The sequence below is a fragment of the Pagrus major genome, chromosome 9, assembly GCF_040436345.1.
Source record: "Pagrus major chromosome 9, Pma_NU_1.0".
Classification (NCBI taxonomy): domain Eukaryota; kingdom Metazoa; phylum Chordata; class Actinopteri; order Spariformes; family Sparidae; genus Pagrus; species Pagrus major.
The window spans coordinates 28,489,337-28,514,978 of record NC_133223.1 but is presented as its reverse complement, the minus strand read 5'-3'; the positions used below and the strand labels follow the sequence as shown (position 1 = coordinate 28,514,978).

Genomic DNA, 25,642 nt, shown 5'->3' with positions numbered 1-25,642 from the left:
GGTTTGGATTTTTCACACCTCAGTAACTCATCAGTCATTCGTACATTGAAAGAGTTATTGGTCGCTGTAATCGTTTCGCTTTTGTCCATACCGGCTGAGATGGATCCCTTCAGAGAGTGACTGCACTACAAACGATGAGGGTCCACAGTCTTCACACAGCTGAAGTTGACGTGAGGCTTAAACAGTTGCAGTTACAGAAAGAGAGTAGATCTTTCTGCCTTTAGGGATGTTGAAGTTTATTGCTGGTGTTGTGACTTGGCAACAAACCTACATACGATTTACCAGGATACAAACAAAGGTAGGAAGGCATCGCTTCATGGCTGTGAGGACATGAGACATAATCAGTAACTATTTCAACTTACAAATGGCAATTTCATTAGGTAAACTTAAGAAATCTGTCCCTATCCTTTAAGTTATAGGGCATAAATAAGCACACCAAATCAGTTTAGATGTGTGTTGTGATGTATAATAATGTTTGCACCTTCATCCTGCATTCACACCTCCTCTGAGCAGACAATCCCCTGACAATCCGATCCAGTGACCCCTGTGTCCTTGGGCAAACACACACTTTAGTGATCTTGGCACAGTCGTGCCCCTTCTGTCCCCATCACCTGCTTGTTCCATTATGCATCAGTGACAGAAAAATCTCAGGAAACGTCAGCTTCCAGCCTGCGACTACTCTGTACCAACTCCACCAGTGTGTACTTGCTGCCCACTGAGCCCCACCATGCCACGTCTAATCTCGCCTCCAGCCTGCAGGGCCAATCGCACACCGCTGAGTTCTGGAGAGAAGCCTTGGACAGCCGGACGGCTGGCGATGGTGGCAGGGTTCGCTCACAGGGGAAGGAAGAGGAAGAGAAAACTACGAGGCTAATGGCTAATCCTGTGTGCACAAGACCACCAGAGAGGATTGGCTGGGGCTAAAGACAGAGCAACAGGGGATAGAGGACTGGGGATCAGACCGGAGAGGAGCTGGAAGTCATATCAGTGTGGAGGAAGAATAAGAAGAGCCATGAGCTGGTGATTACTGGCTGAGATGTCCGACAGCACAAATATCTGGGCTACAGCTATGATTACTTTTTAAGTTCTCGATTAATCTGTTGATCGTTCTCTCGATGAATCTCTTTGTTTTTGGTCTGTAAAATACCTGAAAAGGGTGAAAAGTGTTAATCAGTGTTTCCAAAGCCCGAGGTTGTTTTCTCCTCAATCCAAATGAATTCAGATTAGAAATGAGATCATATTCACCTTCAAGAAGCTGGAATCAGAGGATTTGGACTTTTTCATACTGATGAATGAAATTAGTCCGGGATTAATAAAATAGTTGGAGGCTAATCAATTCATTAATTAATCAAGCTCTGCACAGCTTCATCAAAACAGCATATTACAGAATTATTTTCTCAACAGTCGCTTAAAGTGGTTGAGGATCTGAGTATTGTTTTGAAGTTAATTTTTCAGTATTTTGTTGTTTGATTTGATCTCCCGAGATAAATACCTGCCTCATTAGCTGCTAAATGCTCCACTACGTTCACCAGTCAGTTGTTACCTCTGTCAGCCTGCTGTTTGAAGCTGCGCAGGTAGTTTACAGCTGGTTTATTAGAGCTTTCCTCTCAAAACTTCTGCCTGCTGTGATTGGAAGTGACTTGACAACTAAAACAGTACCATTGTTCTGGCAGCAAACTCAAAAACAGAGACTTCATACACAGTAAAAAGAGACAGAATAGACTCGTCCATGGAGTTCAGCCCCCGTACACAATCTCCCCGTCCTTGTGCAGGAATGGCCTTCAGCAGTCAACAGAAGTCTTCATCTATACCACAAGCAAAAAGGGAAACGGCAGCAGCAGATTTCAGAGACACCTGAAGATATTTACTTGAGCTTCCCACAGGTACAATAGCCTCGTTCAACGCAGTTATTGTTGAGATCGACAGCAACAATCTAATAAAGACGAAAACGTCCGCCGAGGTTGTTCTCCACATTCAGACAAAAAGAATAGAAAAGAATAGAAAATGCATTATTGTCTACCTTTTGCAGGCAAAAGGCGGAGCTTTGCTCTTTGTTGGCGCGTGCACGAGATGCATCTAAAGCTCGACGTGCACGAGTCAAACACAGGACACATTAAAACACATTAACATAGACACATGACAGCAGCTGCATCAAAAAGAGCACCTGGTGTTTGAGAGTGAGCCAGAAAAAGACAGATATAAAGTGCTGTGTGTTGAGGTAAGAGGCTCGCTTCAGAGAGGAGCTGCCGTTACTGAGGTATTTTATGGCAACTGGGACAAATTATTTTCTATAGTTCTCGTCTTCTTTTGTCATCACATGGACAAAAACTGGTTCTGTAGAGGCGGATGTATCAGACAATGATTAACAAAATGTGTTAATTGCTTTAGTGGCCTGTGCTGAATCTGATGGTTTCACAAGCTGCTGTCTGGTTTAGGCGACAATCACACAATGGGGCGTTAGCATCAAACGATACGTTTTACTTCACATACTTAACATTAAACAATATGTGTGCACTTATTTACAGGCACATATAATATTTCATATGCTCTGGAAACTAAATTATAACTGCTAACGTCACATTATTGACTCTGCAACACTGAGCCGCTACGGCAAGCTCAACGGGTCAAAATGTAAACTCAAAACTCCCGATCGGTCGAAGGTGCAGCCACAACTAGTGGAGACGTTGTGCGCCAGGAGGGGGCAGCACATGTGCATCTTGGTGTTTACTATTTTATTAGTTCTTATAGGACTAGTTTGATGAGCAGGAAAAGCTAAATGTAGCAGAGAGGGTTAAGTACCAAGTTCCAGGTACTGGTATTGGTTCAATCTTCCACCACACTATACTCCTTGATAGAAAGAGGAAATCACTGTGAAGTTTTGACTAAACGTTTTGATTTGAGCTATTTAGTTAGAAGTGTTACAGAGGAGCTGCGGTGCTGATCAGAGCCGAGGCCACTGGAACAAAGATCGACGTCCCCGACTGTGAATGTAATAATCGACGCATGTTTCAAGTCCACCGTGTTACTTGGAAAAGTGTTTTTCCATACAATCACCTTGTTGAAAAGGGTTAAAAAATTACATCCCCTTCCTCTCATCCATTGAAAAAAAATCCATTCAAATCTTGTTCCTTTCAGCGGCTTAACTGCTGGACACAGCATGTCTCCGAACAGACTGAGAAGCCTATTTTCAGTGTGTTTCAAGTCTTCATCACACTTGACTATTCCTCGATCAGCTTCTGAACAAGTTACAATATGAGATCTGAGTTAATCTGAGATCTGAGCACAGATAAAATTTGTGTTTTTTTCCATTTAAAACAACTATTAAGGATATGCTGAGGAGGTCAAAAGAAAAGTCTCCACCTATAATATTTCCTTCTGGAACAAATAAATCATTTCTCTACTAGATTTCACTTCAACGTTCTGCACTTTTAATCCGAGCGCTTTCTCCTGTGGATGAAATTTCAGAGAGTAAACAAACACTTGGACTGTTCCTCCCCTGCGAGCTCACCGTCCCAACCCTCAATATGATCTGCTTCCTGAATGTAAACAAACTGCCAGCCGCGCCGGGCCATTCCCAAAGCACAACCTATATGTTCTGCCTTCAAAACACAAAGCCTTTAGTTTTCTCCCCCATCCACTTAAGCGCCACGAGGGAGTTTGGAGCTCCAGTCCTAAGATGAGCGTCGAAGCCCACAAATAAACAGCCGTCAGATGTTTACATGTGGAGCCCAATGCTGTGGAGGGGCCTCCAGAGAGGGAGCGGAGAGCTCATTTGCACTGTCGATGAGAAGAATCACAAATTGCCGCCTTTGGTTTCGTGATGATTCAGACTGTATTTAGGTTAGGAGGGAAATATAGCAGAGACAGAGGCACAGGAACACAAAAATGCTGTACATGGAGGAAAAACTGGCGTGAAAAATTGTTCCGTTGTACATTTTTATGTATTTTTAGGTTGCAAAATACTGTTGACCTCATTTTTTTGCTATTATGTCGATGTCACAATTTTGCAATGATCCCTCAAACACAACGATATGTAAAGGAGGCGGTATATTTTACAGTTCAACAGTGAACTCGACTTGGAATTGAACCATTATAAATCACCCGAGCATCTTTTTCTGCATTATAATATAAAAAAACCTTTTCATGTCAATGCAACATAAAGGCCAACACTGATATACTGTCAGCCGATCAATACGCTGGTCAGGCTCTACTTACTATAACAACGAAAATAAACATTTTATTTATTCTAGCTTTAGTAAAATGTAGCCTGTTTGATAATGAAAGCCCTGGAGAATGGCGTGAGTGTATTTTATTGTATGTAACGTCAAAATGTCAAACTTGCACTGCGGTTTCCTCTCTATGCCACGACCTGCACATAAATCAGGATGCCAGGAAAGAAAAGGAGACAAAGAGGGAGCTGGCAGGTGTGTGTGTGTGTGTGTGTGGGGGGGGGGGGGCTTTAGACCCAAATAATGATGTAATGACCGTCTTTCAGGCTGAAGAGGCGAGCGATAGCCAGGAGGGCAGTGCTGGAGCTAATGATAGTTGCCACGAGGTAGCGAGCGTCAAAGGAGGCACGACCACCTGTTGATAACAGTGAAGATGTTCTGCATTTGTTTTTGTAGTGGAGGGAGAGCGAGGGCACGCGTTGATATGACTAAATAATCCTTTACGGGTCCTTCACTGGGCCTTTTCAGGGGCCGAGCCAGGTCTGTGAGCGTTACAGCTGTATATGTTGACCCACAGTTTATTGCTGATCTCCTGCCACCATCAGTGATACAGTCAAGCTGATATTATCATTTCACTCATTGCGAATGTGTGTTTCTCATTTGAAAGTGACAGTGGATTATCTGTACCTCTGTGTTTATCCAGAAGCCAGCAGCGTGGAATGATATCCAACATTAACTGTAAAATCTGCGGACTAATGGAGCCCGTTGTTGTAACCGCCGGGGGGTAATCGTCTGTTCTACGATCACAGCTTTCTATAATTAACAGTAATGACTTCTGTAAACAAACAAACAAACAAACAAACATCTTACAAGCGGTCCGGCAGGTATTACACCTTAGCTGTGAATACAAGTCGCATATAAAATGACCTGCTCAGGGTTACTGCTTAACTGAGCATCAGCAGAATAATAACTGCTGCAATTATCTTCAAGCAAATGAGAAAATGTTCTTCTCTCTGGTACAATGACCCACAAGAGAGAGCATAATGTGACTCCTCACTATCCCCTCCTTCCTTCCTTCCTTCCTTCCTTCCTACGTACCAGGAATTGAGGCCAGCATCTCTCTGGGAGCTCGTAGCTCAAATTGCTTTGCTAGCATCACACGCAGCCACACACGCTCTCTAATGAGCCGCGGTAGCTCGTTGCTGACAAGGGAAATGACAGCTGGCGTGATTACAGAAATCTGGGACTTGACCAAACTGTAACTCGTGGAGAATGATCAGGGGAAGAAGAAACTGTAAAAAAAAAAAAAAATGAAAAAAAGGACATCAATTGAGCTCAGCTTCCAGTATCTCAAAAGGGAAAGAGGACTTAAAAAAAAAAAAAAGCCTCACAAGCATATCACCATGGAGACTGAAAACCTGTGAAGTTATGAATAAATTGGGCATGTTTAAAATAATGAGTAATAGTGTTAATAATATTTTTTTAAAATCCTGAAATAGAGAGAGGAAGCTGAGACGAGCGTGATTGCTCCATTACAAGTGTTTTATTTTTCATCAGGCTAGCAGACGAAGAAGCCGTGACCTGAAATCACCAGAGAAGGGGCCAAAAGGGCGGGCGGATGTCGCCGCCGCTGCTGCATGAAGGATTATGAGCCTTCATTTATCTGGGACATCCTATCTGTTTCCCTGAGTACAGTCTTTACAGCCGTGGCAGCTACACTGTAAGACAGTGTACACAGCAGATGGCGAGGGCTCAACAGAACTGAATATCACTCAGCTGATATATAGTACGCTCGGATTCGCCGCTGCTCTATTATCCGCTGTATGTTTTGACATTATGAGAAACTGCTGCTACGCGTGCGCTTTTTTTTTCTCAAGTTGGATATAAATTTTCACAACCCGCCAGCTAGTTTACGCTCGGGCTGGAAGGGGCAGTTCAGAACAGCAGCCGTTTTCAAATCCCCCCCATGAAATCGCCTCCTCACAACACGGCTCAAATTCCTTCCTGAAGTGCCCACCTGATTCCCCCCTGTTCCCTTCTCTTAATCCCAGTCAAATCCTGCCATTACAGAAAAAAAATCCAATCCTCCCAATCTCTCCGTCCCAATATCTGTCGGCGCCTCCCTTTTTTTCCGTGGGCCCCCCTCGATTTGGCGCAATCTTCCTCCCCCTACCCCTGCCGCTCTCCGTCTCAGCCCTGTTCCATTATTTTCCGGATGACAAAAAAATATATGACAATAAAATCCCCGACGCCGGCGAGAGAGCGAGGGCTGGCCCAAAGGTGACCCCGCTATTCTCATCAGCCTCCATCCCACTTTTCACCCACCCTCCTTCTGATAGCTCTGACACAAGGCGGCTGCCGCTCGCCGCCCCCGTCTCACGCCGGGCACTGTCTGAAACCTCACCACCACCATCGCCGCCGCCAACACCACCACCACCACCACCGCCGCCACAAGCCACCCCGACTCATCTCATTCAGAGCCCCTGCTGTGCACACACACACACTCGCACACACTGGCAAAGGAAATTTTAATAATAATTTCAGAGTGGTATGATTGGATACGTTCCCGTGGAGAGATGAAGGGAAAGCCAGAGCGGCAGAGGTGAGAGATGGAAAAAGGAGGGAGAGAGTGTGAGAGAGAGTGAACGTGCGGGGATGAAGGGATATAACGGCTTTGCTTCTATCTCATTTGCAGATCCTATCCCTCTCAGTCTACATTACTACATTATCCCCGTGCCAAAATAAAGGCTTATCGGCCGAGCTTTTCTCATGTACGGCGCCCGAACGTATGCTCTGTGAGAGCGTGAGACAGATCTGCTTTAACGTCGGGGCTATCTTGATGTACATTACAATGAGCCTCGCACGCCCCTTCGTATTCATCGGCAGTGCTCTGTGAGGAATGGAGCTGCTTGTGTATACAACATGTTTGCAGGGCCGAGGTCCAAGACCTTTTTATCTTTGTTTCACAATCACCAGTCTGAATATAAAGCGAACATGCAGTGCTGCTGTTATCTAAAGTGACTTATGGAGCGATGAAAATGTTATTTTTTGCCATAGAGATGACTGGTTATGTGTATCAGGCACAAAGCTGCTGCATTTAAAATGTTTTAATTCACACATTCCCCTCAAACAATTTAGAGGATCCGCAAAATAATCCCACCCAACAGTTGCTTTTAATGACACCTAGTTAATATGCTACATTTATGCATGAAGAGAAATAGCCAAATTGTCCAAGCTTCATTGGAATAAATGTTATATTCACTTAAAAGTCGGATTTCCTCTGTAACGTTTAGCTTGTTTATGTTTTGTTGAACCAGTTGGATCAAACTGTGATAAAACAGGAAAAGACTGTGACAATGTGAGACGTTTCTTAAATGTTTTACAGACGTTTCTCTTAAAGCTAATTCTGTATGGGATAAAGTTTAGGGTATCAAACGACTGTCGACCGCTAGTGACGGCCAAGCCGACATGCAGTATATCACCGTTTCTACAACAACATGCCTGTTGCAGCGTGCCAACAACCGGGATACCAGACCTTCTTCATACACTCGCAGCACTAAAACTACTTGGTTAGGTTTAGGAAAACAACTATGTTACAAATTGGACTTTTAATATAACATCAGTTACGAACATACCTACGTTACGTACGCTTGCATATGCATCTGTGTGGAGAGTTTAGGCTGATGTCAAGGCCTGTTGCTGTTCGCCAAGTTCGATAAAACCTATTATTTTTGTTTGTATTTGAGCTGTCCCTCTTAAATTTTTCTTCATTGTTGCTATTTACTGAATTCATTAGTACTGTTTATCTATTTGATAACATTTGAGTGTGTTTTTGTGGATAGATTTTGAGCAATTATTGTGCTGGAAAGCCTGAAACCAATCTGGCAACGCTGCGTGTGAAGCTGGGCAGCCTCTTGGTGTTTCTTTGTGGGGATATTGATCTAAAATGTTGCGCTGAATACTTGACTCTGCAGAAAGCGTTTGCTGTTTTCCCCTCAAGATTCACCAAAAAAACATCTGCAAGAAGAGCAGCAGAGCTTTCCTTTAATGTTGAGGAACGTCAGCTACAGTAAGGCTCAGACTTTTCAACAAGGCTGGAAGCCTATCTGCCCCTCCGGCTTTCACCTGCCTATTAGGGTGGAACATATTGGCTAGATAGGCTGTGTGTGTGTGTGTGTGTGTGTGTGTGTGTGTGAGTAAGACATGCAGCATAGAATGACCAAATACGACAAGCAGAAACACACACACACACACACACACACTTGGGTGGGCTGGCGGTGGCGAGCCTTATCGCTATGCCACAAAGTGGGAAGATTAGATTACTCACTTCCCTAAACCTCTAACTTGGTTACCATAGCAATAGCAGTGTGACTGGGGCAGCGGCTCGTCATTGTGGAGGCTGCCGAAGCGGGAATCGACGAATGAAACAACCGCCGGGGGAACGGCAGGTCAGCCAGCTATTCTCCCCTCAGTTATTCACCGTCCTGTTCTTTTTTCTAACGTCCACTTGTTTCCAAAGTCGGAGCGGCCAGAGCGAGGTCACCTCACGGTCAAGCGCTTCAACGTCTATTCCCTCCACACCGCGGACTGACGCAGGGACGGTATCATTCAGATTAGTCATCATTATTCTTAATGTTAGCTAATATCAGCCCTAATAGGCTTTTGATTGAATACGTTGCTGCACAATATCTGGAGAGTCGATGAAATAATAGCAGAGTGCTGCCTCGTATAATCATTTTTGTGCATCGCTGCATACCGACCAAAAGAGATCAATTAAAATTGAATTCATAATTGCACCATATTGGAACCTTGCCCCTAATTCAAATTAATGAAGTGCTTGCAGATCCATAGTGTTGTGGGTCTGATCGTTAGATTAATTACCCCAATCAGGCTATTGTATTTCAATTAAAGCCGAGTGCAGTGTTTATCTTTTCATTAGTCAACACTCAGAGAAGTAAATGTAAAATAAAGAGTGGAGACAGGTGGTGAATGTGCACACAAATATACAAATCCAATCTTGTTATCTATCTAAACAGTGATCAAACTCTTTATAGTAAAAAAGCCTCAGCCTAAACAAAGCTCAGCAAATAATTAGAGAGAGACACAAAGGAATCAGGTGGAGAGAAGAACGTCTGATAAATGCTGGTACTGAGGCTGCAGACTGGTCCGGGCGCTCTCTCCCCGCCGCTAAGGACTCATAATGGAGTCGTTTTTTACCATTCAAACTGAAAAAATGGCTCTGTTAAGTTACGGGACACTGTTTTGACCTTGACAAAGCACTTAATTTAGATAAGAGTTACCCTTCGAACAAAACTGCAGTGAAATTAGGTCAGTTAAATGCCGGCAGCCCACAGAGCATGACAGAGTTTAAATCTTTGACTTTGGGGCTCGAGGCAGGAGTGTCCTCACGGATCCTGGGAACTGGTGTTCTGGCTGGCTCTGTTTGGGACTAATTTCGGTTTACTACAGGTTTTTCTTTCACAAAGTAGATATTTAATATTGAATTGAAAACGCCACAGACCTAAAGTACATTTTATGGTTTGAAAAGATAGTGAATAATTTAAGTTGCTGGTTGGGAGACTAACATTTTAACAGACTGGCTTCTCTTCACAGAGATACGTCAGAGGTATTTCGTGATCAGCTCCATGTAATGTTTTTTAGCCACGCTAGCTGCACGGCTCCAGGGCAGTGTTGGTCCAGACTATGTATATCTCGATTGCAATGAAAGTTTTGCACAGACAATCATTGTCCCCTCAGGATGAATCCTAATCACTTTGCTTTACTTTGCAGACATTCAGTCAAAGCATCAGCACTCTGGTACTTATGAGTAATGATCAATTTGTCAGTGTCTTGTCAGTCTCAGCTGTGCTTTGAGCTCATTTGTGAATACTAGCATGGTAACACACAAAACTAAGATAGTAATAGTGGTAAATAAAGACATGGTTGAAACACAAAAATGCAGGAAAAATTGCCGAAATAAACACAATCTGAGCAACTCAACAATATCAGGCAGCGTGATGCTCTCTGTCTGAAGCTCCCGGTAGGTTATGGAGTCGTGTGGAAGACACGCAAGGTCATAGAGACGAGCCCGGTGAGTCAAGGCGCAACAAAATTGAAATTATAAAATGAACACTGACAAGTTAGACGAGTCATGTCTGTAAAGCTGCTGTCAGTGCTATTTTCTTATCAAAATACGTGTTAAACAGCTCTGTATTCTCACAGTAAACACCTCCTCCTGCTGTGGGCCGGTTTCGGTACCTGTGTTGCTGCTTTTGTGTGCCTACGTGTGAATTTGATGTCAGAGACGGGCTGTAAACTGGTACCAGTACCATGCCTCTTATCATTGTTATTAGATGCTAGAACTGATAACATCTCCGTCTGTTTACTTATCAGGAGAGAACATGTGTCGGACACGTCTTCCTAACCACGCAGCCTCCACTTACACTTGTTCCTCAGTAAGTGGTGACTTATATTTCTTAAGAATATCCGGCAAAAGGCAGTTTTCTATCTCCCCATCCCTTTCTCGAAGCTGTCCACGGCTCTGACACATTTTAAGGCTGCTCCCGACTGTCCAACATTTCATGGCAATCCACCCAGCAGCTGTTGAGTCATCCAGTCTGAACCAAAGTGCCTCACTGCCATCCATGAAGCCATGCCTGCAGCATGCCTGAGAGTAAAGATTTCTTACATCTCTCCGTGTCACAAATCTACGACTTCATCGCTTTCTTTTGGATTCTTTCCAATGAGCATTACAGAGCTAAACATATACAGGATTTGTTGAAGCCCCGACAGAAATCTTTAGAGGCTTTTGTTGTCCTTTGTCCCTCTGTGACCATGTGAGCGCAATTCAATTTGTCCACTCTACAATTTGATTTGGACAAATGTCTGATTCTGACTAACGGGGCCATGTGACCAGAATCATGTCTTAAGGGCATCTCCCTGCACAGTTGACTTGTGCTCTCACTTATCAGATAAAAAGAGAAAAACAGAAAAACACGCAAGAGGAGATACTTAAACAGGCGTACATGCACACATGCACGGCCGGCTGGTCTGGAAACACACACATTCACACACACGTATAAAAAGCCAATAAAAAAAAAAAAAAGTGGGAACTACTTGGCTGACCGGCGCTTTATGTGTGTAGATTTATCATTGGCCATTAAAATACATTTGATTTTTAGCAGGATGGCGCTCCACTGCTGGTTTCCTCAACAGGAGTCCGACTTGCTTTTTACAACCACTTTCTTTAACCTTCTCCCCTGCTCATAAAACACCAGCAGCTCTCTTCTTCCTCCCCCTCCTCCTTCCCCTTTTCCGTCTCTTCTACTGTATCTCTCCATCTATTCTGACCTCTGCTATGATTCTATCTTTACAGGGTGTGTTTGTGTTTCTCATCCTCCTCCTCCTCCTCCTGCCCTGGCCCTCTTCTTGCGCCTCTCTACTCGTCTACCACACAAATACCCTCTCTGCCCCTCCCCGAGCTATTTTTTCTTAATTGTCTCTTTTTCCTCCCGAATGATCGATTCGTCACATTTATCTGACAGCTTGAGAATAAGGACAGTTCTCGGGCTTCTTACTTCAGACCACGCAGAGGTCTCCGAAGGTGAACGCTCATAATGAGCTTTCATGGGGATATTCAGAGGAAACACTTTCTTTCAGAGGACGACGGCGTGTTACTGCAGACAGACGCTAGGCTCCTTCGCCTTGTCTGATGCAGTGTTTGCTAATGTGACGTTAAAGCAGACAAACACACTGTTTAGTTCACTCTTTACACTTTTGCTCTTTAAATGCTGGTTCTGAAAAGGTCTGCCGTGCCTTGTTAGGGCTGCTAAGCTATGATTGGAGAGGGGGTTCTGGAGGAAGGGTTCAACGAGTGGTCACGTTTTACTTTTATACATGGCTGTTGTTTGTTTGAATAGTTTTCAGAGGGCTGTGAGGATAATTTGGTTATTTGCTTATTGTATGAGAATTGTATTAATTTATTGCTACAGCGCATTTTTTTTTTCACTCTTTTTTTTTTGTTCCAGACTTTTCCCTGGGAAGGCACAGAGTATTTATAGACACGCTGTGAATGCTTTGTTTCTTTTTACGATTGCAGAGAAACGATGATGATGCCTTGTAATAAAAAGCTGAAAACACTCCTGGGAAGCGTGATCCACTGTACAACGCAGCACGGAGTGAGACCCAGCTTACGTGGCATTACTCAGTGGTACGGATGTTTCTGGTGACTAATTTCCCTGACATTTAATCACAAACTCTAAAATTAGACTAGAACTAGAACGTAAGAAAACACTCCTATGTGTTGTTTGGAAACAAAGATTGCATGTGTTACATCTTAGAGGCAAAGGTTAACCAGCGACGTTAACATTAGTAACAGATGCCCGTTATTTAGAAGACAACATTTGACAAGGACGACATAACATTTCAGTGCGAACTAGAATGGCACTCAGTAGAGCGCATACCTCTGCCAAGATACACAAGTCACCTTTTGTACTCACTCATATACCCCTTGTGGACCAAAGCGAACCAAGTGCTGGTCCATGCATTATTTGAGAAATTAATGTTGAAAAAATGCTTTGTCATGCAATGTTAAATAAAGTGAGAAAAAAAATCCTGGATCTTTGTCTTTATCCAGATCTGCACCAAAAGTTCATGGGGTCTATTCTGGGCCAAGACCCATCCTCCATCCAAGTTTCATGGAAATCTGCTCAGTAGTTTTTGTGTGATCCTGGTCACAAACCAACCAACGAACAGACAGGAGGGAAAACACAACCTCCATGACAGAGGTCAATATCTGATTTAAAGATATGATATGTAACACCCAGAAATGTTAAAACCCAGAGACATCATTGACATTATTTGCATTTCATTTGGTCACCTGTTGCTAAAACTTCAGGAAAACTGCAGATGATACATCAAAATCAGCAAATGTGACTCAACTAAACGTGATTTAAACTCTAATACATTACCTCATCTGTGAACATTTCTGCCTGAATCATGTTTTCGTCTTTAGTTTCGCTTTGATTGACAGACCCCCATGGCGGCAGAAATCACACACTGTGTGTTTCAATGGTCCTTAATCGACAGAATATAAAGAAAACAAACTTTGCTAATGCTAATGCCAGTATTTATAATCCACATGTGATTATACAATTCAAGTGTAGGTCATGTTTCTTGCTCGGCTGCATCACGCGATCCCAGTCAAATAACAAATTCAGTGTAACGTTCTGAATACTGTGGTCAGATGACATATATGAAAATGTATGTTTCATTTAGATCCTTCGTCCTCGTGTTTCTTATCTCCCTCCTTCTCTCCCTCCATCTCTGAATCGCTCGCCGTCTGTTTCCTCAGTTCTGTTATCTATTTTGTGACTTTCCTCGGGCCATTTCTTTGTCCGCCTCCCCTCTCTCACCCTCCACCGTCCACACTCTCCTCTCCCTCTCCCTCTCCCTCTCTCTGGTTGACCTAGCACCAGTTTCATTTCCGCTCGTTCATCCGTCTGTCTGCCGTCTTTTTTTGGGGGGGGGGGACTAATCTCTTTTCCAATCTCTCCCTCATATATGCTTGGTGAAGCTCCATGCATGGGAGTTAATGAAGGAGCTGCATGGGTAAACACACAAGGAGGACAGATAGAGACGGACCAGAGTCAATATATGCATGCGTACGAACGCGATCTGACGGATGAGCTCGACTTCTGACTGTCTGCGCCGACGTTAACGGCGAGTCTTGTTAGTCAATTAAGCAACAAATTAGAGTCTTAGTTGGATGACATTATTAATCATCTGGAGGTTTTACATGATTAGTTACTCACACAAAAAGTTATTCAGAAAAAGTCACTCGCAGCTCTAAGCTCCTCTCCATCTTCTTACAATAAACTCTCGCACACTTAATCACACCCCCCCCTCCCAAATCGTGTTCCCAGCTCAAGTCTTTATTGATTGCAATGTTGTCCACACACTCTCACAGAGGGAAACAGCCACTGTTACCCCTCTTTCCTTCAGCAGGGTGAGAAGGAGGACATGTAACACTTGCACGATCCGAAATGAGAAAGTTGAGGAGTACGAGGTTCCTGTGACACATGTAGTCTGGACAGTCTTTGCAAATCCCTGAGTATTTTACAGTAGGACATCTTCTGAATAAGTGGATTCATATTTTTTACCTCCCAGTCCTACAACAAAAACAACCTTAGTCCAATTAAAAACAGTTAAGATGAGGAATAATTAAATGTTGTGGAGTAAAACTGTGCGACCCTTCGCACAAAAGTTGTCTGATTCCTGCATTCTCCAAATAACGTTCTCCCTCTCAGGCCGGAAATTTCAGGATGCTATTAAAATTATCTTGCCAAGACTTGAGAATAGCTGGAGATAGTGAACGCATCACAAGCCTTTGTTTTTTATTATCCCTATTTTCTGTCCCAGTTACACTATCATTCACTGCAGCAGCTACAGCGGCAATCATTTCAAATGATGCAATCAAGGCCACTTTGACATGTTTTGTTTTCTCAGTAAACACTCCCTGCTTCCTCTTGAATTATCATGCGCAGACAGAAGTCCACTTGACAAAAAACAAAAAAATAATAATAAAGGCAATGAAATGTGTACTGATGTAGATAAAGTAAAAGAAACAATGGTTTAGTTGAGCTGTTTTAAGTTTAATTTACACAGCTCTGGCAGGCAGAAGTAGCTCTTTTGTTGCCTGGCAGTTGTCACGTCTGGCATTCAATTAGAAACAATGTTCATAAAGACTCATGTTGAAACAACGGTCACTCTTCTTTTAGCTCTGTTTTTGGTCTCCACCAACTCCTAATTGAAATGTCTGCCTTCTTAGCTGCTGAATGCTCCACTATTGTCCATCAAACCAAAACAATGAGCTGAAAGATGCTAAAACAGATCTTAGAGGAGCTGCAGACAATCTAAATTAAATGTAATTCTGTTGCAGTGTACAGTGAAATTTGTAGAATATGCTCCAGAAACATTGAGGACAGCATATCACCAGATTAACCAACAACTGCTAGCTATGCTTGGCTGCAGTTAGCTACCGTTAGCTATTTAGCTCATGGCTCAGTTGGCTGTAGAGCCAGTGGCCCTAGAGTTTGCCTGGACCTCAGATCACAGGGGGAGTCACCACAGCTCGACCGGGCTCAGCTCAACTGGATTTAGCAGCCTGAGTGAACAAACTGGGACTGAACAAGGCCTCGGTATGGTGGTGATTTACAGCAGCTCTGACAGAGACTATGACTGTGATAAGACGCGGAAGCTTTGCCATCTGATGTTTCCAGTGGACTGGATTTCTTCCTGTCTGTCTGTTATATGTCTGTTTTAATGTTTGTCCATATTGCTCCATTCATTTGGTCAGCGAGGTTTTCTCAAAGGAGGAGAAACTAGAGCTGTTATGAGTGGGTTAATCATCTTTTTAGCTAGCTTACAGTGTACCCTCTTCTTTTATACTTACTAGGTCCTGGCAAGGAGGTTTGGCTTTTATTTATTCATTGTATTTTGGACAGGAAAGCATTTCTATTGATCAATAAACTTGGATTTACTAAGCAGGGATTTGTTTGTAACTGTGCACCAGAGCTCTTCCTCATTTTGAGTCTGATTTGACTCAAGAACTAACCTTTTTTTTGTGCAACCCAGTGGATGAGTTACAAAGACTCATCCATTGTCGAGAGCCACGAATTACCACAATTGTCTTTACAGAAACTGCTGTTGTCTTGGCTTACAGCTCAGACGTCTGTTTATCTGCGGCTTCATTTCAAATATAGTTTTCAGTGGAGGAAGACAATGAGTGCAGAGAAACACATTAGAAAGCAACACATGTGGAGTCAGAACAGAGAAAGGAGGAGGAGGAGGAGGCCGGTAATCTTACCGTCGTCTCCTGATCCTGAGCCGGCATCTGCGGAGGAGAACAAACAGTTATTAACCAGAGGCTCGCACCGCCGCAGACATTAGCTGAATAAGCGTGTGTGTCTGCATATGTAAGTGTTCGTCTGGGCCAAAGTCAGTGTCTGCTTTTGTGTGTGAAGAGACACTTTGCGAGCTCGTGGGTGTGTTTGACCGCGACGAGATTTCTCTAAAGATGGTGCAGAGAGTGAAGCCGAGAGAAGAAACACAAGCATGAAAACAGAGAGGAGACCATAGTGAGGATGCCCCGAGGCTTTGAGCAGCATGTATCTGCCCCATTCTGCAGCAGCACATTAAAGATAACACCTCCGACTGTGGACCTTTCCACGGCAGATCTGTGGGAAGGCGCTCCGTTTTCCACTTCTTGATGTGTTTGTGTGTCAGCGACTCCTCCGTGAATCTGTGTAAAGCTCCCTAAAAACACACTGAGCTCACTGAATTGTTTAACAATAAGGCTGTGAAAGGGATAGCGATGAGCACTTAGAAGAAACAGGCAGCGTGTAACTCGAGCCGCAGCAGAAAGCGATCTGCTAAAATGCCCAGGGCCAGAGAGCAGACGCAGGGCCTCAGAGGACCGTAGGGGGATAATAGCTCAGCTCCATATGAATGCCCATGTGAGACGGTTTATAGGAGGAGGTGCGCACGCTGGCCGGACCCATCACAGCCCTGAAACACGCCGAGTCTGACCGGCAAGCTGTCCTGATACTTTAATGGCATAAGCTTTGGTTCAATAAAATGCATTTCTGACGGGGTGAAAACATGAGGTCAGTGCAGCAGATGGTCCGTCGTGCCAGGGGAAGGTAGCTCTCAAAGCAGCCAGTCAAAACCAGATCACAATCAGCGAGACGGCACCGGCTCCAAGTAGAAAGTAGTATTATTTTACTGGCAAATTTGAAATTCAAATTTTTGGAAATGTATTTTATTTGACGGATTTCAAACGAAATCGAACGGTCATTGAATAATTCAGTCCCTTTAATAGTGCAGTTGTGGCAGATTGTTTTGTTAAAAAAATAAGTGTGTGGGTGGAATAAATGTTTATTAATGAACCAACACTTGAGTGTTACATGTCAACTGTTTTCAAAGACTTGTCTTCGTGCACTTTCTCTTCTCATTTACCAAACTTTAACCTAACTTTTTCATTCAGTCTTTTTCAACTAGAACGAGAACGTGACATCTTACCTAACAACTGAATCACTGTAACTTGATTAAAGATGCCACATTATGCTCATTTTCAGGTTCATACTTTTATCATGGGTGTCTGAACACTCTTTTAGTTTCAGTGCCTGTCTCTTTAAGGCCCACCACCTCCTGAAAAGCCTCCTCCTCTGTTTGGTTGGCTCTCACGGGCCTGAGCAGGGTTGAGAGTGGTGACTGGTTACTGTAGCTGTGACTCCACAACCTTATTGAAAGTCTTGAGAACTTATTTTAAGGCCCAGTTTCTGCGTATGTGTGCACTTCTGTGTGGATTGCGGGTTTTGATACTTTCACAGTATTCATAAAACACCAAGCTGCTCAACAATCTCATCTAAAATATATGATTATAAAACATCTGTAAAGGATACAGTGCTGTATGTTTCTATAAAGGCCAGTACTTGACTATTGTGATCAGTGAGCCTGGGGTCTTGAGTCTTGATCGCAGATGCTTTTGGGAAAGGCGGTGTGTTAGCACTAGCATCAGGGGCCGTAGGGCAGATTATTACTGTGCAGCTAACTGCACCGAAAAAAGGGGATTGTGAAATGTGATTGGCTCCTGTGTGGACAGATGAGAAACCCCTCTCATTTGTTCTGGGATTACTTTATTGGATCCAGTGAGGGAGTCAGGAGCCACACATCAAAGATTTTAAACTGATACACTAACTGAAACGAGGGTTTGGCTGACTGTACAGGCAGCAGAGCCACAGTCACACCACACCACAGCTGATACTGGACATGATATTTGTACACGACTATATGCTACATGACAGGACTTTCACTCTCATTATCCTCTATCCCACACTCACTGCCAGATGTGCAGCACTGTCACATTCATCAAACAATATGGCTCCAGTGTCTGTTATAAGAAGATGGTTCTCTTGTTTTACACCAAGTTGCATCTTGCAGATTATACAAGTCACGGTATAACCTTATCTTGATTACTGCTCATTAACCGGGTCAAAGGCTAAAGAAACAAGCAGAACTGGACTTGCTTCAGGCCGTGCAGTACAGAGCAGCACCATGAGCACTGATGCTGATGTTGCTTATCCAGAAGTCAAAAATGCTTTTCAGTGAAGTTTATTAGCTTTGTTTTTAGCAGCATAATTGTTTCTATATTCCTTATTTAAAACCATTATTTTCTGGAAGTGCCCAAAACTGTCAAACAGGACAGAGGAGGAGAGGTCCCAGCTGCATTAATTCAAAGACCAAGCTAATGAAAATACACAAAAAAAAGCCGTATCTATATGAAATTAGCTGGCTTACTTTACTTTTCACAAACATCCTTCGCTCTGGAACTCGCTGATCATTTGAAATTTGCAGCAAACCTTTTAAAAGAGCAACCGAATCCTGGTTCACTGAGCGACAAACCTGTAATCGTGTCTGCTTCTTAAATATAATGTTTTTAAATGTAAACTTTATTATTTTAAATGCAGACATTGTTTTAATTTTTCTTATTTTCATGAAAGCCCTTCTCGGGACGGAGGTTGCAAATAAGCATCTGCTGTGAACACATCGGACAGATGTTTCACTTCGTCAAACAAATAAATAAATAAATAAATAAATAAATAAAGAAGAATATGGTAAAAAGGTTTAAGACAGACAGGTCTACAACTTAAACAAGTGTCTCTGCAGTATGTGTGTGCATATGAATACAGATTCATCATTGTTTATGTTTTGGTGTCTATTGTTTTATTTGTTTGTAAGTCATGTGTTTGGTTTTGATGCACTGTTATTGCTTTCGGCGTGACGGAGATATTGCTGTATTTTATTATTCTATTTACTGAATGTTATGTAAGAAAACATTTGTTTGTTATAAGGTGATTTCAACATGGACCCCAGGAGGAGCCGTCACTGCCAAGGTAACAGCTCATCCAAGTAAACAACAATAAACAACAATAACCCTGTCGGGAGCGAGGGAAGACAAATTTTAGAGAAGAGGAAAAATACATCTCATCCACTTCTTCAGTGAAATGAAGGAGAAGGAATTTTAGCGTAACATAATGCAGAGTAAATATAATGAATAGAGGAGTTAGAGGATTGATCGTCTACAATAGGAACAGTCTCTGATTTAGTTACAGTGTCATTTAAGGCCACCCCTCTGTATCCTCGAGCAAAAACACGAATCCACCGAAAATATACGACGCACTGCAAAATATCCCTCGGAAAAACAAGAGTATACACGCACATCCAAACCAGAGAGTGAGCAAACGTGAAACAAAAAGACAGGTCGCACAGTATCCACTTATTTAATGCACCAAAGTACTGACGCTGGATGTCTGATGAAGAGCAGTGCTGCATGAAACGTCACTACTTTAGTGGATTAAACAAGTGGATATCGGGGCCCTGCAGTGCAGGTGCTGTCTTCTTCTTTCATGCGCTACGTATTCCTGCCGTATAACACGCTATACCGATAGACTGTCGGTGACGTTAATGCTCAAAGACACGCAGTGCTCCGACAAAGGCAGCGAGGAAGAAGGCTGCCCGCAAGCACCTTTAAAGTCAGAAGAAAAAACCTCCACCTGGACTCTATACGAAAACCTGCCCTCCTCTGTCTCACCTCCTTTTAAATGTGCAGAACTTCAGTGACCTTGGAACACGAGGGACACCAAATGTGCAGTGTTTCATGAAAAGGCTTAGCTTGAAGGATCAGGCCGAAGTCAGAAGGGGTTCACGGGAGATCAATACGAACCGTTAGTATCTGTACGAGGGCAAAGGTTCGAGGAGAGAAAGACTGGCATTAGATAAAAAAGAACAAAATGGCGAGGGAGATAGGCACAAGCTTAGCTCTCTGCCTGCTTGTCTGCCAAATGAAGGGTCACAAAAGAGGAGATGCCGCACGATTTTATTTTATGCGAGGCACTGAAGACCGAGCGAGAGAGCCAAGAGAAGAAAAAAAAATGGTTTCCTCCACTGACAATAGATGATTGAAGTGATTTTTTTCAGTTTTGGAGCGACTGATTAGAAGAGGATAGAAGCAGAGAGGAGCCTTCCAGGGGAGCTGTTATTAACATTACTGTGGTGCTTTCAGAGAGGCTGTACTGCATCACACACAGACTGCACACGCACACGTGAACACACTTTACACTTTTCTACTTTAAATAAGGCTTGAAAGTTACGCTTCAGCAGACGATACGGCTGCGGTAATGTTGACAGACACTCTGCGTGCCGCGGCGGCTTTGCGTATCAAACAACTTGTGTAGAAATCCCTCGTAAAAATGATTCTCACATTCTAATGGGCTGTCTTTACTGTGAACACTTGTAATTGATTTTTCCGTGATACACCAGTATGAGACACAGACCGGTCTGGCAGTCCCACAAACACAATCCAGTACGCATACACTCGCAAACACAACCCCTATATGCAATACTTCCAACAGCAACACAAGGCAGCTGCGGCATGCACGCCCTTTTCCACAAAAATCTTTCAGTATCTGCAGCTTTAAAGGCCGCAGTCGCTGTCAGGGGAGATGCAGAGCGAGTTTGTGCACCTTTGAAATTATGTTCCATCAAAGCAAAACTTGATAGGAACATTTTCTACTCAGTAGGAAACAGGGGTTTTTAATAAAGTGACCGCAGGGGGTCGGTGGATCTTGGGATTCAGCCAGAATCTTTAATATCTTACTGACCGAATAGCTTTGTAGATACAACACAGATCCCAAATAGAATCAGAGAGGTGGTGGACCTTCCAGCCGACACTGTGGCTCAATCCCCTTCTCCAATTGTTGCCCATACTATTTCCAAGTGTCCCTTTGTCCCTCAGAACAGAGTTACAAGGGATCGTGGTTGAACCGTCCGCCTATGAAATGTGACAACCCTTCAAGATCCGACATAAACGGATGACACCAGACACTTCCAATATGCCGTCTTGTGATTTCTCTTGTGTGACTGTGGCGATCCTGGTGTTATCACAGTGTCATTTATCATTTATCTGATGGGAGATCAGAATGCATGGATGCTTGCCATTTGTTCGCAACTTCACGCTATCAATCACATCATCAAATGGGTAATGAACTGTACTTACATAGTGTTTTCCTGGTCTTAGTGACCACTTAAAGTGCTTTACAACACAAGTCACCATCCACCCCTTCACTGACACATTCATACACTGGTGGCAGAGGCTACCACGCAAGGCGCCACCTACACATCGAGAGCAATAACCATTGATGCACCAATGGAAGAGCCACCGGGAGCATTTTGGGGATCAGTATCTTGTCCAAGGACGGAATCCAACTACCAACCTTTCCAATTGGTGGACGACATTTGCAATCCGTGCTCCTACACTGCCAGTCTGAACTGATATTACAGAAGCTGCTGGACTTCAGTTAAATTTTGAGCACTGTATACCATGAAAGGGGGAAACGCATCATTGAAATACGTCAAAATGCAGAACTGTCGTGCACAAAGCAACGTTGGCTAGCATCAACAAAATAGTATTGATTGTTTCATCTTTGTTTGGAGGGCCATGTAGCCCTAACATTTCCCCTTATACCTTTCAACAAGAGTGACAGCACAGTGCCCCTTGGCATGAACGCACAAAATGGAGGGGTAGGGCTAAGTGGTAGGGGCGAGGGGTGTATTGGGATTGGGAAATCCACTCTAATTTGCCATTAGAGAACGCTTCTGTCAGTTTACAGCCCCAACCAGCCCTGTATCCCAAGGAAGTGTGTGCATGTTGGATGACTGCATGTCATGATTTATGTCCAATGCCAATGAGCAGTGCAAATGCAGGAAGAAGTCTGTCACTTATGGAGAAAAGGGAAGTATGGTGGGGGTGAATGAGCATTGCAGGCCTACAAAAAAACAAACATTTGCAGAATCATCTAACAATGGCGACCTAAAATGTCCTTGAGAAAGACCTTGAATCCCCTCTGGAGTCCTGCACTGTAGCTCATCTTTACCTCTGACCTCCCTGGAGAACAGCAAGCACAAAGAAAATCTCCCTCCAGATCAATAATGTATTACATTATCACTTAAAGTACTTTAAATTCAGATTGAATTTGCAACTAATTGGCAGCGGCGAGACATGGATTTTTTTTTTTAACACACAGAAAATTAGCGACGTATTGATGAGTTCTCCTGTGCTGAGTGTGAGACTACACTGACACGACTACACAGCTTCTCACTTAGCTCCTGGTCTACAGTTAACCCAGAGTGTGCATCTTAAATCATCAGCCGAAACATATGGCTCCTGTCGTCTGTCAGCGCTCGGGGATCTCAGAGTGACACGATAGTGATTAAACATGCCATCAACATTTCAACAACGTGTCAGTTAAAACCTTCTCCCACCTTCCTCGTTTAATGACTTCCTGGAAGTTGTCCTGTTCACTTTGTAAACTGAGTCAGAGAATGCCATGTTAGCACTTTGCTTAGCTTAACTCTCTCCTTTGGGGGAAATAGCCTGCTTGGTTTGTTTCACTTGGCTAAGCTAATGCTTTAACTGCTCCTCACTGTGCTGGGCTAGCACTTGATGTGATGGGAAAGTGGTACCTTTCTGTGCTAATCAGCTTTTACTGGCTTTGTCCCTCTGAGAGCTCTTCCTGTAATCGACTTTCGAACTTCGGAACAATCAGAAGTTCCTTATCTGTCGGTGACATGAAGGTAATAAAGACCGGAATGGACTGAGACTGGAGTAAAGAGAGTGTATATTTGCTTCTTCACCTGAAGGATACTGTACTGAAAAAGTCAATAATGGGCTAAAAACACCCCAATGTGTAAGACGTCACAAATCGAAACCTCTGTGATATTATATTGTGCATTATATGCGTGCACTTTTCTGCGGGCAGCCGTGGCAGGATGCTTTTCCTCGGGGGACCACAAACACATCATTATGGTATGAAATCATGTTTGTATATGCCTCAGTGCCGTCACTTAGCATGAAACTGGCACCTCAGCAGGCCTCCTGTTTACTGTTTGGAATGACAGCAGACACAAACGTCTGGCCTCTTGGCCTCCGCAGCATCCAGGAGGGTTAATGCGAGTACATGAAACTGTGCTGTCAGGCGCCTTTTTTGGTTTTGGTAAAAATCGAGAAGGATTCTGCAGGTCTGTCATGTACGGCAAACAAAAAAAGGGAATATATAGTGTTGAATATAGATATCTTGCTTTTCCATCTTATCAACTACTACTGCAGCGAAGTCTCTTAAACCCTTTTTGATTCCAGTTGAGTCCTCAGCAGCTGACAAAGACGGCTGTAACATGCATCTAAGAGCACGTTACACGTTTCTGTCCATTTTTTTCACAAAATAGCAAACAGACGGAGTTGGCAACTAAGCTGTAGATTATCAGGGGTTGGTAGAGACTAAAGAGGGGTAAAAGGAAAGTAAATATTTGAGTTATGGCTTAAAAGTAGTACTTAAAGGCAGGGAAGGCGATTCTGGATCCTGGTCGTTAATTACAAGTGCTTTGTGTCGTATTTGGCCTGAAGTTCTGACCCAAAGGTTTGCATTTCACGGCCTTTAACAATCAACTATATTAACTCAGAATTGCCTTCCCTACCTTTAAAGGATAAGTTCATAAAAATGAAAATGCAGTCATGATCTACTCATCCGCATGCTGATGGACAGTCGGGTGAGGTTTCGTAGTCCACAGATCATTCCTGGAGCTTCACAGTAAAACAGCGTTGCAGCATTTATCATAAACAACTGACGTAGACGAGAACTTGTTTTAAGACGTTATTTACAACAGCACTACATGCTGTCGAGGGTGTATATAACCTCTTTCCAAATCAATTTTGTGTCACAGGTCTTCCAGAGACTTGGATTACACTGGACTAGCTGTATGGAGCCATTTTTTTTTTTTTTTTTTTTGTTTTTTTCAGTTGTTTTTAACATTTTAAAACTAGAATTACAGCCGTGTGGTTATTTAACAGGTGCAGTTAACCCATGTAAAAATGTTATTATAATTATTGTATTGATTCTTGAGTTATGGCCAAAAATGTGTTTTTTGCACAGTCACAGTGACATTGACCTCTGACCTATGGCCACCAAATTCTAATCAGTTCATTTGTGAGTCGTAGTGTACAATTGTACCAAATTTGAAGGAATCTCCTCGATGCGTTGTTGAGTTATGCCATGACTGTCGCCGGCGCGGAGGCATAACAAGTCCCCATCTGCTTCAGTTGTTTAGGAGAATGTTGCAACGCTGTTTTGCTGCGAAGCTCCAGAAATGTTTTGTGAACTAAGACGGCACGAGAGTGAGTGGATATGACTGAATTGTAATTATTGGGTGAATTTATCCTTTAATATCCTTTAAAAAATGAGGAAAATTTTAAAAAACATGGCACCGATGTAAGCTCCATATGCTGATGAAGATTATGTGATACGACGAAAAGTTCCAGAGACCTTATGGTGAGATTGTTTTGTCAACACTCACATTGCAGGACTCCATTTTGTTGACACTGATCCACTAATGTGAGGAGTCACAGTTACAAGACGAACACTATATCTAGATTTTCTTTCGTCGCTCCCTTAGATCACTGTTTCATGATATTTTCTCACCCCAGCAAAGAAAACAAGTATTGGCAGCGTCGGGCTGACATATATCCATTACCCTGTGTACTGTTGCCGCTAATGGGATTCTGGAGGATGGAAATGGAGAGGAGGACGGTGGGGGGGAGAGAGACTGAGAGAGAGTGAGAGACCGAGAGAGACAAGGAAGGTTTTGTGGCGGTGCATGTACAGCTTGGGTAAAGCAGTTCCTTGCTATTCCTCGTAATCGCAGGTGTTTGAGATAGTTTAATGTGTTGCCACTGCTGCACTCATTTTAAGTTAGCTTAGCTGAGGGTATCAACTAAACGGCTAAGTGGTGAGGAGAGCGGAGAGGAGGCACTTCAGAAGTAGCTGCCTGGCCTACTTTTCCACATGAAAGGTTTGTGTGTAACACTCGGTTATGTAAGAAAAAGCTCCCACACAGCAATCTCGTGTTTAACGTTTCAGACGAGAAGCGAGCGTTACATATCTTCACCATATCAAAGATTTCATCACTTCACATTTATTTAGAATGAGTTAATCAGTTTCATCAGTGAGTATGAGTACATTTCCTCTTAATATACAACATCTCTTCAACATAACACTCACCATCAATTTATTATTGTGCTGCTGTGGTGGATTTTACAATGAATTTCAATTAAAAACAATATTAGTAAAGTTTTTTCTATTTTTTTTTACTTGTTAAATATTTATTTAATCCTTCATATTTTTAATGAGTGCTTAGTGTCTGTTCCTCCTCCTGGCAGAGCTGCTTTAGCTGCCTTTGACCTTTTGGACACGACACCCAATAATGACCACATTGCGGCTGTTGATTACTGGGGACACATTCAAGAAAAAACCCTGAATGAACTGGTAGAGAAACAAACTGAATACAGATGCTTTGACACAAGG

The 25,642-nt window shown here is 43.1% G+C and overlaps 1 protein-coding gene across 2 annotated transcripts in view; it reads right to left on the bottom strand.

The window, feature by feature from the left end:
• tmeff2a (transmembrane protein with EGF-like and two follistatin-like domains 2a) overlaps positions 1–25,642 on the bottom strand; it is a 118,129-nt gene that overhangs the window by 40,046 nt on the left and 52,441 nt on the right. For both annotated transcript variants that reach the window (XM_073473695.1, XM_073473697.1), the window contains exon 4: positions 16,036–16,062. In XM_073473695.1, coding sequence (XP_073329796.1) covers positions 16,036–16,062 — 27 coding nt within the window. The remainder of the gene's footprint in view (positions 1–16,035; positions 16,063–25,642) is intronic.